Source organism: Macrobrachium rosenbergii, chromosome 32 (genome assembly GCF_040412425.1).
Source record: "Macrobrachium rosenbergii isolate ZJJX-2024 chromosome 32, ASM4041242v1, whole genome shotgun sequence".
Classification (NCBI taxonomy): domain Eukaryota; kingdom Metazoa; phylum Arthropoda; class Malacostraca; order Decapoda; family Palaemonidae; genus Macrobrachium; species Macrobrachium rosenbergii.
The window spans coordinates 12,774,271-12,789,803 of NC_089772.1; the positions used below are offsets into that span (position 1 = coordinate 12,774,271).

Genomic DNA, 15,533 nt, shown 5'->3' on the forward strand with positions numbered 1-15,533 from the left:
TAACTTGATAAAGAAATAATCATCACCGACCAATGGTTTATGAAGATATAACTTTATAAAGAAATTATCATTATGTAAATACTATCGAAAGCAAAGCTGCAAACAGATGAACGACGAAAATAACAGAAAATAGCTACAACACTAAACTTAATATTAAACAGCATAGGTTAACGAACAGTTCATTTTGATCATTAATAAGGAACGAGTAACGGAGAATGATAAGGTACAAGGTAAAATAAAGTTCCGCCTCTTAGTAAATCCACAAACGACCCACGATAGGACAAAATATAAGGATGAATATAGAGCACTGCAATGCAGGCATTTACCTACAAACAAACATTCAGCATAGACGTGTGTAAATGTCCACGAAATTTTCTATCATGTATTTAATCATTCAAGACCTGAGAGAGAGAGAGAGAGAGAGAGAGAGAGAGAGAGAGAGATCCTCTTATACCCACCTAAAAGGGTTTTCCAAACATAGCTTCAAAGGGAAAGAATTAAGAGGTGTTGACTGTACTTTGTATTCACGCCTCGCGCCGGAGATTACAGACCCTCGAATTCACCGAGTGATAGGCCCATTCACAGGGTCAACAGTGTCCTTGACAGTGGGCGGCGGAAGTTGGCATGTGGGTGTGGGGGCAAGTAGGGATTTCTTCGACTTATCTCTCTCTCTCTCTCTCTCTCTCTCTCTCTCTCTCTCTCTCTCTCTCTCTCTACCAGAATAAATTTACTGTTACGTTACAGTCAATAAAAACCTTAATATAATTTGACGTGTCTGATAGTAGAAAAATAAACATTTTCTTATCCTAATACCTTTCAAGTTTCTCTCTCTCTCTCTCTCTCTCTCTCTCTCTCTCTCTCTCTCTCTCTACCAGAATAAATTTGCTGTTACGTCACAGCTGTTAAAAAACCCTAACATAAGTTGACGTGTCTGATAGCAAAAAAATAAACATTTCCTTATCCTAATACCCTTCAAGTTGATGCTGTTACGTCACACTGTTAAAAAATTTACATTGACGTGTCTGATAGTTCCTAATACCCTTCAAGTTGACCTTAAATCAAGGGACCCGTTTATTTTCAAATCAATTCAACGCCACGTATTCAAAAGGAAGTTATGTCTTTCTTTACCAGTACACTATAAATTTGGAATTTTGTTTTACACATGGAAGTTTAAAGATTCTTTGGTTTGTTATATTTTATAATAATAATAATAATAATAATATAATTCTTACATTTTCATCCATTCATTTATCAATTTCTTAATTCATATTTTCTTTTCTAATAATTGATCTCTTCTTTCTGTATTTAATGTTACCTTCCGTTACTTCTTTCAAATGAACACCATATTCTTTGGAAGCTTGAATTTCAAGTCAGTGGCCCCCTTGGGCTTGTACCATGTGAATAGGGTTTAAACTTCTGAATAATAATTATCAATAGTAATAAAATTTGGGTGGATCTGATCTCGTTTGTCCTCCCCTGGGGAACAGTAGGGGAGACATGACACAGCAACCCACCCACTCAAGGCAAACCGGTTTGTCCGCCCCGGGTGGGAGCGGGGTAGGTAGGGGAACGGGAATGTAGGGGAGACATCCACCCTCCTCCTGCAAACCAGTTTGTCCGCCTGGGTTGGGGCGGGGTAGGTAGGGGATCGGGATTGTAGGGGAGACAGCAGCCCCGGGTTCCAGCGCGTGTAGCGCGCTCCAGCAAGCTCATAATAATAATATTATAAATTATATTTGTTGCCTTAAAATTCCTGAAATTTCCTTCAAAACTGAAGGACCGGCACAGGGACACGTCATATCCGAAGGATCTCGCTATAATGTGACGTAGAAGCCCTCTCCCACGTTCTAGCATTTTGGCCGGAAATCGTGAAATTCAGGAAACCCTTGACTGGCCCCTCCACCCTCTTGCACGTCAAAACACCTATGAGAAATATTTCCCTTCGCCTTATCAGGCGCCATCTGTTAGGAAACTAAAAGCATTTTTCAATTTTTTATCACGATTTTGTGGTAGATTTGCAGGTAGGTTAATCTTTGTGCCAATGGGAAAAAAAGATCATTTTAACTGTTGCTTCGTTTCATTTTTCTTTGTTTCTTGCGTGTGCATTTGCAAACAAACAAACTCAAGCTTTAGATCCGTGAATAATCGTGTTCTAAGACGCCCCGATCCGAAAAAAACAATTGGTACTTTTAGACATTTGGAAAAATCATTACCTTTTATTTAAAAAATTATCTTCCCAAAATAGTTTGTAGATAAAACGAGTAAAAAATGCCCCGAAGTTTCTTCGGCGCAATCGAGTTTTCTGTACGGCGTATAATGCTGTATGAAACTCTCAGCCACAGCCCATGAAAATCTCAGCCGCGTCCCATGAAACTTTCAGCCACGGCCCGGTGGTGGCCTGTGTTGTTCTATAGCGGAGCCAGACGCGTGATTATGGCTAACTTTAACCTTAAATGACACAAAATAAAACTACTGAGGCTAGAGGGCTGCAACTTGGTACGTTTGGTGATTGGAGGTTGGATGATCAACGTATCAATTTGCAGTCCTCTAGCCTCTGTAGTAGTTTTTAAGATCTGAGGACGGACAGTAAAAGTGCGGACGGACAGACAAAGCCGTCACAATAATTTTCTTTGACAGTTTCATACATCATTATACGCTGTACAGAAAACTCGATTGCGCCGAAGAAAGTTCGGCGCATTTTTTACTCGTTTTATCTACAAACTATTTTGGGAAGATAATTGCCCTAAATAAAAGGTACACGGGGAAGAGAGAGAAAAGCAGGAAAGATTAGGACGGTCAGCCTCAGTGAACTTATCGATGGGGTTTCCATCATCATGTCATCGAGGACACTCTCTCTCTCTCTCTCTCTCTCTCTCTCTCTCTCTCTCTCTCTCTCTCTGGGTCTCTCATTCTTCCTCTGTCATCGTTGTCAACTTTACACTTTAAGATTAATTTAAAGCCCCAATTGAATAAAAAAACGAGAAGACATGAAACATCGAGGTTTACTTCTCTCTCTCTCTCTCTCTCTCTCTCTCTCTCTCTCTCTCTCTCTCTCTCTCTCTCTCTCCCAAAGGTCTCGTGCAGTCCAAGATGAATGATCCGACAGTAGCGCAGGTAGCTACCTGGTCCTATAATTACCTGGCTGTGAAAGACCCTAAACCCTGTTATACAACCTGTCAAGTAATTGTTAGTGAACCCAAGACTAACCTCGCTTAAAAAGCACAAGTGGAAAAAAGTGGACAAAAATTAGCACGTATGGTAATGAAACGGCGTGTCTTCGCGGTACAAACAACCAATAGAGTTAGTGGTTATCGTTTGGTCAAAAGGAGAAAATGAGGATCTTTCCTAAATAGTGACCTCCAGCAAATTTTGGGGGTCGTTATCTAGGACTAATATTTTTTAAGGGGGGTCATTATCTTTATGATACTTGCAGCCTTTTTTGTTTATGTTTTTACGGTCATCCCCAACGGGCTTGTACTAAACACGCCGCAAAGGTCGATACATACCGGGTTAAAACCTTTTTGTCGGGGGGTCACTATCTAGGAAAGATCCGAAAATGAAATACAAAGGAGATTGTTAAACTTGGGTTACTTTGCAGTGAATAATAATGTTATACATTTCTACATTTTACACTTTTTTCCTGGCATTGCGCCTTCGGTACTTCTTCAGTCTCTTAGGCGACGAGAAGGTTATCTTGAAATTTTACGATCTGCGATGTTTAAGGTCATAGAATTTGGGCCAAAGGCCAAGCACTGGGACCTATGAGGTCATTCAGCGTTGAAGGGGAAATTGACAGTAAGAAGGTTTGAAAGATGTAACGGGAGGAAAACCTCAAAGCAGTTGCACTACGAGATAATTGTTAGAGAGGGTGGAGAGTCAGATGGAAGAAAGAGAATATGAACGGAGGTGCAGTAAAAGGAATGAAAGAGGTTCAATGTTTACTCACTCAACAAAATCATCTTCCCGTTTTCACTTGATATTGTAGATAATTCGCTTGACGGACTTTTAAATAAGCTTGTTTCATAATTTTCCATGTTACATTCTCTAGATATTGCATTCTGAGTATAAAAGTATAATTATTCTCTTCCTTAAGAAATTTAAAATGGAATCAGTTAACAGTTAAATATTTCGAGAGTTTCAACTGTAACAATGAACTAGGATTCATGGTTTTCTCCCTTGAAGTATTCAGCATCTCTAGTTGCTGGGACCTTGTGTCATCCTTACGCAAAACGTTAGTATCTAAATCAGCATATCGCATTCCTAACCCCAGACTCTACAGAAGGGATAAAAAAAATAAATTATCAAAAGGTAGTTGTGATATTAAGCCTTTTCACGTTTGATGACGTAAAATACACCATCTGGAACTTTCTGGACGTTATAAATTGCAAAAACTCACTTGTTATGAATCAGCTAACACTGGGGTTCCCAACCTGGGGTACATGTACACCCAGTGGTACATTTGTACTCTTCAGGGGGTATTATTGGGTCTGAGAGAATAGCCAGTACTGCGCAATGCATGTAATCTGTATTGAGATTGCGCAATGTCGTGTCTTTTTTTTTTATTTCCTCATTTTAATAAGCAAAGCTTTACTCTACACAAACAGACTTCAAATAAAATCATATCAGGGCATCAATTTCATTGTCTTTCTTTTTCACCCCCCGTTTTTAAGGGTACGCAGGAATCTATAAAAATGCCCAACGGGTACAGAAGGACAAAAAGGTCGGAAGCCCCTGATCTAACGCGTTCTTGGCTGTGACATCCGCATCCCCTAAAATGTAAAAGTTTCTCCGCGGAAATAGCAGAAAAAAATAGCTTTCCCATATGCAAAGGTGTCGTAAAACAAAAGGTTTGTTTACATTGCCAACATGAGTCATGTTGACATTGTTGCAGCGGGAAGTACCACCTGAAATGACTTCCCTTCACACGTTTCATGTCGCAGCTTCGGATCTCGTGAGAAAATCCGTCGATTTTGTACAGAAATGATTTTGCGAGTGTTGCAAGACCTAGTTAACTTTCGACTGGATAAAGTCCTTATTTGAAATTATATAAAAAAATTTGCTCGTCAACACTGAGGAAAGATGCCAATTCTATTTATTTATTTGATTACAGAAAATGATTTTGCATGTAGGTATAGCTATATACAAGTTTATCTGAGCATATAGTTAGACAGACAGATAGATAGATAGATATTTCCACCATACGAACAGTTTCAAGCAGTCAAGTCATTTTCAGAAAAATAACTCTTGAAAAAATGCTCTCCGCCAACTGAAGGCCAATGTTTACCATTTATCAACGGCTCACCTTAGCAAGTTTCTCATTTGCTGTACAGCGAGCATCTGGATATTCATCATCATATATCTTACTTTCAGTGAGGTAAAGCCACCAGCTTTCCATCAGTTAAACTGACTAACAAATGGATAATGCAAATAACCTTTGGCGAAATCAATCAGCTGACTCGGGACTGATCTGCAAACGCACGAGTAATGGCATTTAATGACCGTCCACTCGGAGTGCGCGCCAAAACCAACAGACAAAGCCAGTCCCGAAATCTGCCGCGCAGGCCCCCATCATGTGCAGCGAAACGTAAGGGGAAGGACAACTCGTAATTACAGTTAAAGTCGTCATGATTTCCCCCCATTGAGTATACCTTTCTTTAATGGGAATTCCTGGTTCACGCTCTCGCGTCGCGGGAACTGTAATCAGACGGAACGTCGCAAAAACAGCCCCGCTGGATTAGAGATTCTTCCCTCGGTTCCATTTGTTGCGCTTCAGGACGATTTAGAGGAAATCGAGGGAGAATTGTTTTCATGTTTTGCTTGCTTGTAAAAGTAAATAGTTTGTGGATAAACGTGTTTGTCTGCATAAACGCTGTTTGTCTAAGAGTGGTATATATATATATATATATATATATATATATATATATATATATATATATATAGAGAGAGAGAGAGAGAGAGAGAGAGAGAGAGAGAGAGAGAGAACTGAAATTCTTTTGGGATGAGTTTGTTAGGCCCTCGCCCTTGTACACCTTAGTTGCATTCCACCACAACTGACTAACTATCAGGGTTTATAATTCACTGCTTGAGTCAGGGTGGGCAAAAGGCATTCCGGCTCGCTTGGGAATCGAACCAAAATCCTTTGATTGGTGAGACGAACTCCTAACAATTCGACCTTCATATATATATATATATATATATATATATATATATATATATATATATATATATATATATATATATATATATATATATATATATATATATAATTATTCAGCTACAAGTTTCCTTCAATATCCATTTTCTCTATACCTCGAGAATAACTTTCACCCAAGGGGAATTATAAGTGATAAGTGCTAAGTCACCAATGGGATTCGTAGATGGCTCAGCGGTCACAGTCACTGTACTTTCGTTGTTTCCCAAACAGGTGGCAGTACGAATCTCACTGTGACGGAGCTTATAATTTATGATTCCCTTGATTGTAAGGTATCCCGAGGCATACAGAATTAGATGTTAATCGAAGTTTGTGGATTAGTATTTGTGAATGTAAACAATGTCCGGTGTATGTGACAATTAATATATGTATATATATATATATATATATATATATATATATATATATATATATATATATATATATATATATATATATATATATACATGTATATATATATATATATATATACATACATATATATATACACATACACATAAAAGTAACTTCAAAAGGTACTACATTTCCGATGATCATTAATAATTTGTTTTTTTTTATTCAGCTAACTGTCACGTAACTATTCATTTAGCGCCTCGATATTGCAGTCCTGAACAGACGCATAACTCTTCCGATTAAGCAAACTTTGCTGAACATAGCGCAGAGAAATTGCTTAACAGAGATTTAATTTCTAGATGTGAGCATTTAAGGCCAACCATTCTCTAGAAAAGAAAACTACGAAGAAATGTTACTGTGATTTAGTTATGGAGAGAGAGAGAGAGAGAGAGAGAGAGAGAGAGAGAGAGAGAGAGAGAGAGAGAGAGAGAGAGAGAGAGAGAGAGAGAACGGGGAAGCTAAATCTTCAGACTAAATTATTACAGGGAATTTGACTTACAGATCCCTTAACCGAATGAACTTCGTACAAAAATAAAAGAACCGACTTTGATTACATTGTTAACAAAAATGAAAACATGAGCATCTGAACAATAACCCAAAATGGAAAATGTTACCACTGTTTACCAATTCGCCAACAGTCAACCAAATGGTCACTCGAAAACATTCTTCTTAATGTAAATATCGTGCTTACATTTGAAATGGTTTCCCCCTGATCTAAAACATTCAGGTAATCTCCCCCATCTCGGCGGACTGTGGTCATTCTTCTCCAGAGGCCTGAAATCGTTTGTGGTCTCCCCAAATTCTTTTGAGACTGAGCCTTTACCTTAGCCCCTGAAGACAAATATTTTGTTTAATAAGGAAGAATCTCCCAGACTTTGCATTGTCACGCGCACAGAAATTATTGCTTGCTGACTGATACCATTGGGTTTAATATCACTTTTCGTTTTTAACACCCACAAATTTTATCAATGATTCTCGGAATTCTCGCCGCAGGTAGGCAGACGCAAGGTGATACCAGGTGACATCAGCTCATTGGTCATAAAATGACCTGGGGCCCTAAGTTGATATCAGGTGATATCAGTTCATTTGTCATAAGATTACCTTGGACCCTAAGGTGATATCAAGTGATATCAGTTCATTTGTCATAAGATTACTTGGGACCCTAAGGTGATATCTGTTCATTTGTCATAAGATTACCTGGGACCCTAAGGTGATATCAGGTGATATCAGTTCATTTGTCATAAGATTACTTGGGACCCTAAGGTGATATCTGTTCATTTGTCATAAGATTACCTGGGACCCTAAGGTGATATCAGGTGATATCAGTTCATTTGTCATAAGATTGCCTGGGACCTAAGGTGATATCAGGTGATATCAGTTCATTTGTCATAAGATTGCCTGGGACCCTAAGGTGATATCAGGTGATATCAGTTCATTTGTCATAAGATTGCCTGGGACCCTAAGGTGATATCAGGTGATATCAGTTCATTTGTCATAAGATTGCCTTGGACCCTAAGGTGATATCAGGTGATATCAGTTCATTTGTCATAAGATTACCTGGGACCCTAAGGTGATATCAGGTGATATCAGTTCATTTGTTATAAGATTACCTGGGACCCTAAGTTGATATCAGGTGATATCAGTTCATTTGTCATAAGATTACCTGGGACCCTAAGGTGATATCAGGTGATATCAGTTCATTTGTCATAAGAATACCTGGGACCCTAAGGTGATATCGGGTGATATCAGTTCATTTGTCATAAAATTACCTTGGACCCTAAGGTGAAATCAGGTGATATTAGTCCATTTGTCATAAGATTACCTAGGACCCTAAGTTGATATCAGGTGATATCAGTTCATTTGTCATAAGATTACCTGGGACCCTAAGTTGATATCAGGTGATATCAATTCATTTGTCATAAGATTACCTGGGACCCTAAGTTGATATCAGGTGATATCAGTTCATTTGTCATAAGATTACCTGGGACCCTAAGGTGATATTAGGTGATATCAGTTCATTTGTCATAAGATTACCTGGGACCCTAAGTTGATATCAGTTCATTTGTCATAAGATTACCTGGGACTCTAAGGTGATATCAGGTGATATCAGTTCATTTGTCATAAGATTACCTTTCAAAGTTGATATCAGGTGATATCAGTTCATTTGTCATAAGATTACCTGGGACCCTAAGGTGATATCAGGTGATATCAGTTCATTTGTCATAAGATTACCTGGGACCCTAAGGTGATATCAGTTCATTGTTCATAAAATGACCTGGGACCCTAAGTTGATATTAGGTGACATCAGTTCATTTGTCATAAAATTACCTGGAACCCTGAGGTGATATCAGGTGATATCTGTTCATTGGTCATAAAATTACCTGGAACCCTGAGGTGATATCAGATGACATCAGTTCATTTGTCATAAGATTACCTGGGACCCTAAGGTGATATCAGTTCATTTGTTATAAGATTATCAGGTGATATCAGATGATATCAGTTCATTTGTCATAAAATTAACTGGACCCCTAAGGTGATATCAGGTGATATCAGTTCACTGGTCACAAAATGACCTGGGACTCTAAGGTGATATGAGGTGATATCAGTCCATGATCTAGAAACAGATAAGGGATATAATAAAGGTTTTCCACTCGTTTCTTGATTTTTGCCACCCTGAGAAAAAGTAGCAGGGTTAGTGAATGATCTTCCTCACTGGTTAATTCCTCTTCACTGAACTGAATTGAATATAGAATTTAGGCCAAATGCCAAGCTCCCGGACCAATGAGGTCATTCAGCGCTGAAATGGGAGTTGACAGTAAAAGCAAAGCGGGAAATTGAAGAGCGATTCCACTGCTCTGTGGTGTACTGTTTCAGAACCATAACCAAACGTCTTTGAATATGACAATAAAAGCCGTCGTGACAGGCTATAATTATGCGCGTGCATGTTCTTGAAGTTTCCTAAAAACATATCATGACGAAGGTGTTCACAAGTACAGACCATAGATGATATGTTGGTCAAATGATTCTTTACAGTTGGCAGGAATAAGAAAAACGGGATCATTTTTACAGAGTGACCCCCAACAAAGTGCGGGGGTCCTTATCTAGGACTAAGACTAATATTTCTTGGGTTTCATTATCTTTATGATATTTAAAGTCTTTTGTTTATGTTTTTACTGTCATCCGCAAAGGTGGATACATACTGAGTTAAAACCTTTGGGGGTCACTATCTACGAAAGATCCGAAAAATCCTGTCATAGATTTTCGGAACCACTTGAAGTCAAGATGTTATTTAGAGGGCCTGGTAGATCATTCACTATCACGGGACACAAATTAGCCAGAATCTGGTCTGAACAAGTAAACTGAACGATATAATATCTATGACGAGACAGAAACCTTGACATGTATAAGGGCGTACAAACATTACGATAAACATGATACGCATTATGAATCAATAATAATAATATTAACGATACATCACGCAACCAGGATCTTATGCAGACGAACACATTCATCAGGATATATTGTCCTGATCGATCTAAAATTGGTAAAATTCTGATGATTATACACAGATTAATGAACAAAGTATTATCACAGATATACTGACTGATAAACACATTACAAAGGTGAGAGGAGTTGTTTCCTTGAGACGTCTTCATGGTAAGAAAGAGAATAAGTGGAAAATGACCTTACGCCAATAAAAAGAATAGTTAATTTTAAAGTGCAAATTTACAGTTTAACCGCAAGCAAACAGAATGATGAGCGACCTTGCAATGAGCACTGTGAAGACTTGATGACATAAAAAGAAAAGGCTGCTATTTATATGTATATGTATATACATATATATATATATATATATATAATTTATATAGTCTCACCTTTATGAATTTAAGGGTCCTTGAAATAACATGCACATATTGTATATATATATATATATATATATATATATATATATATATATATATATATATATATATATATATATATATATAATTATATATATATAATGTGTGTGTTTATATATATATTTATATATATATATATATATATATATATATATATATATATATATATATATATATATAGAGATATAGAGAGATAGAGAGAGAGAGAGAGAGAGAGAGAGAGAGAGTGAGAGAGAGAGAGTCGCAATAGATAAATAGAGCGTTATTTTTTTTTATAAAATTCACAAAAGATTAGAAAGAAGATAAATATTTCTGCTTCTTTCAAAGTATATCGATGTTATAAGTATTTCACAACAGCAAAAAAAAAAAATACCACTGAAAATTCCACAACTCAACTAGAACTCACTTTTGTGGAGGAGGTTGTTATTAACTTGAAATGAATCTACAACTGCGTTTGGTCAACATTTATAAAAAACAATCCCACAACGACAATCGATTAATATTATTAACATGACTCTCAAACATGTAATTTTTATAATATTTTTTTCTATGGCTCCATCACTCAGGATTAAGGAACTGAGCTCTTTGGTAATAATAATAATAATAATAATAATAATAATAATAATAATAATAATAATAATTGAAATATATTTCTGTTGTAGTGTTGCTAATAACAAATATATTTCAACACCTGTATGAAACGTCTGGAATAATAATAATAATAATAATAATAATAATAATAATAATAATAATAATAATTATTATTATTATTAGTAGTAGTATTAGTATTATTATTATTATTATTATTATTATTATTATTAATATTATTATTATTAAAGAACTCATTTTCTTAATCCCGAGTAATGAAGCCATAGAATATATCATAAAACTTATTTGCATGAGATACATGTCAATTATATTATTAATCGATTGTAGTTTTAGCATTATTATTATTATTATTATTATTATTATTATTAAAGAACTCATTTTCTTAATCCCGAGTAATGAAGCCATAGAATATATCATAAAACTTATTTGCATGAGATACATGTCAATTATATTATTAATCGATTGTAGTTTTAGCATTATTATTATTATTATTATTATTATTATTATTATTATTATTATTATTATTATTATTATTATTATTATTATTATTATGACTAATGTGATACAAATAAACTGAAGGGAAAGAAATTGAATCGAAAAGACCCACTTTATGTTTCCTAAAATGTCTAAAGAAATGTTGTTCATCATTCTTGTCAGTGAAATACCTGCTCAGATTTCTCCAACAGACAGGAAACCTTGCCTTCATTTTTTGGGGTTGGAGGAGGGTGGGGTGGGAGGGCGAGGGGAGGGGAGGAGGGGCAGTTGAGGAGGTATATAAGATATTAAATCCAAAGCCAAAAAAAAAAAAATGTAAAGATTTAAACAACGAAAATGTTGAGCCATGAAGTGATGTATTTCACACACACACACACACTATATATATATATATATATATATATATATATATATATATATATATATATATATATATATATATATATATATATATGTATATATATATATATATATATATATATATATATATATATATATACATACATACATATACTACACACACACACATCATAGGAGTGCTGTGACAGAAACAAGTGAACGAAATATGCAACAGAGGACTGCGTACGTATAATACAGATATGCCACAGGGACCGACCCGATATGTGCTTTTACTTATAGAGTTTTTGTGTATTTATATAATTTTTCCTATAGAGCCTATAACTTAACCTACTTTACGTATGTGTACGTATACTATATGCATAAATCCTCTCTCTCTCTCTCTCTTCTTCCTCTCTCTCGATATATGTGTGTACATATGTATATATATGTATATATATATATATATATATATCATATATATATATATATAAATATTTATATATATATATATATATATATATATATATATATATATATATATATATATATACAGTATACATATATATAAATATTTATATATATATATATATATATATACATATATATATATATTTATATATATATATATATATATATATATATATATATATATATATATATATATTACTTATTTGTGTATGTATGTAAGCACGTATGTACCAAATAAATACATTCAAGAATCCTAGCAGTCAAGCAGTCTTTCTTTTTCTTAAAAAAAAGCGCTCCCATAACGCAAAGTTTTCTTTGAAATTAATATTCTTCGTAAAACGATAACAAAAAATATACTAAAAACGTCACGCTATCAATTCATTTTCTTTCAACGTCATAAATGTCATCGCTATCACCCACCACCGTAGTTACCAAAATTATTATTAATCAGTTTTTGTCAGCAGATATTATTCTTAGTTATTGTGGGATGTCATTCGCGTGATTTTATATTAACTTTCCTAGTGCGCGAATCTTTCCCTCGCTGAAGAATGAATAATTTCCGTTGTAAGAACGAAATTCGTTAGCCTTTTTACGTCTCCGCTGCTCTTCTAAAAAATCTTTTTCTTCCTCTTCTTCTTACAAGAGATGGAATGATTTCATACTTCAGTAACGTATAGGAAAATGTGTATATAAGATATTAAGTTATTTAAAACTTCATTACTCAGCTACCGGATGCACAGAACACCTCAGGTACAACTTCGATTTCTGTCGCCGTTAAAAATTAATCTTGCCTGAAATCATTATTGAATGATGGATTGCCTTTTATCTTTGTGTGTATGTATATATGTGTATTATATATATATATATATATATATATATATATATATATATATATATATATATATATATATATATATATATATATATATATATATATATATATATATATATATATATATATATATATATATATATATATTATATATATATATGTATATATATACATATTATGTATGTGTATATGTTTGTGCATGTATGTATGTATAAAACGCGCATGTGTAATCAAAAACAACATACAGAGCAAAGGCACAAACGAATCAATCAGCGGGAACGAAACCCCGGGAGAGGAAGACGCCGCGAGTAAGTCAATCCTCCTCCTCCTCCTTCCTCCTCCTCCTCCGCCGCGTGAATCTCACCTGTGGTCCCTGAGGTGGTCCTGCCTCCTGAAGGCCTTCCCGCAGATGTCGCAAGTGTAGGGCCTCTCGTCCGTGTGGGTCCTCTCGTGGATGAGGAGGTTGTAGCTCTTGGTGAAGTGCCTGTTGCAGTATTTGCAGATGAACTGCTTCTTGGGGCGAGGGGCGCGGCCTCTCCCGGTCGCCGATCTCCTGTAGCCGAGAGTCGGGTGCGGCGGCGCCTGGTGCTGCTGTTGTTGATGGTGGTGCTGTTGCTGTTGCTGCTGCTGCTGCTGTTGCTGCTGTTGATGCTGTGCCAGCATGGACTGGTAGAGGGGGCTCAGCAGCAAAGGGTAAGTGTCGGCGAGGAGAGGCAGCGACCTCACCGAGGACATCAAAGGCGCCACCGCCGCGGCCGCGGCAGCGGCGGCTGTGGTGGACGAAGGAGGCGCGGGCGGCGGCGGACTCCCCGCGACTCTCTTCTCGCCCTCGGAGACGCTCTCGGCCAGACGGGAGAAGTCGAACTTCTTGGCGGCGCTGGAGGAGAGCGCGTCGGAGGGGCGCGAGTGCGTCGTGAGGCGGGAGAGCCCCGACAGGGCGAGATAGGACTCGAAGGCCGCCAGGTTGAGCGCCGTCAGGTCGGGCAGGTAGTTCCGGCCGACGGAGGGAAAGACCGCTGTGAAAGCCGACGACCGAGGCACCATGGAGAGGGCCGAGGCGGATGCCAAGGACGAGACCGGAAGTGTGGGCGGCGGCGGCGGCGGCGGGCGAGACGGCGGAGGGGACAAGGAAGGGGGAGGGCGAGGCGTCGGGTCCATACCCGATATGGAGGAGGTGGAGGAAGAGGAAGAGGAGGAGGAGGAGGAGGAGGAGGGTGACGTGGGCACTACTCGGGGCCGGGGGTCGAGCGTCATGGCGGGTGCGTGCACCACGGTGGCCGGACAGTGACTGGGGCGGCGGTGGCCAGCCCTTGCCAGCTCCCGCCACCACCGTCGCCCTATTGGCCAGAGCAACCGACAGAGCCACGCCCCGAAACTGCGGTAGCACCCAACACCCAGAAACCGAGCGACCCGCGCGCCGCTCCCGCTGCCGCCGACATGACACACGCACAACCCGACAACACCAGCCGAAGTTATTCCGGCGACCCCGGGCCCACACTGACCGCCCCCTCCCCCCCACTACAAAAAGGCGCCCGACCAATCACCAAGGCTGAGGATGCCTCAGTTTCTAAAAGGATGTTGGCTTCTGCGAAAAAAATAAATAAGTGCAGCACACTGACAAATAAAAAAAAACTATCAATTAAAAGGTAAAAATTAAGATACCTGAAAAGAAGAATTAACCTTGATGTTATTGCTTCCACGTCACCTCCTGCTGCCTCTCTCTCTTCCCTCGGGCAATCAACTACAATACCAGAACGGGCAAAAGGGAGTGATCGCGTTTCCTTTGTTTTTCTTTTCGGGTCGAGTCGACTTCTCCTCGAACGAGATTTGACTAGCAATTAATTAGAACAGTATATTTCTTTAGATCTGACTTCCTTCATTTTATTGATAAGTGCATTCTACTATTCCTCGGAGCTGCTATTTTATTCTGCTCTTTTTTCTACCATTCGGTAATAAAGTTAAACCTAACGATAAAGTTTCCAGAGGAGAGGAATTCAGAGTAATGGAATCTTGATTTTACATCGAGGGCATCATCTACTGAACATTGAAATTGGTTTTAAATTTTAAATTTAAAAGTGATTTTATATTATTTTCATCAAAAAACAAATTGAAAATTCACCGAAGTTTCTTCGGTGCAATCGAGTTTTCTGTATAGCATATGATCAGGGCTACCGAAAATAGAGCTATCTGTCGGTGGTCTCGGTATAATGCTGTATGAGCCGCGACCCATGAAACTTCCAGCCACGGCCCGGTGGTGGCATATCCTGTATCGTTACCGGAAGTA

General features: G+C 37.7%; 1 protein-coding gene across 1 annotated transcript in view; it reads right to left on the reverse strand.

Moving 5' to 3' along the window:
• LOC136855703 (uncharacterized) overlaps positions 1-14,760 on the reverse strand; it is a 39,847-nt gene extending 25,087 nt beyond the window's left edge. Inside the window, exon 1 of the mRNA XM_067133019.1 lies at positions 13,614-14,760. Within this exon, the coding sequence (XP_066989120.1) occupies positions 13,614-14,503 (890 nt within the window). The 5' untranslated portion in view covers positions 14,504-14,760. The remainder of the gene's footprint in view (positions 1-13,613) is intronic.
• Positions 14,761-15,533: the final 773 nt, after the last annotated feature.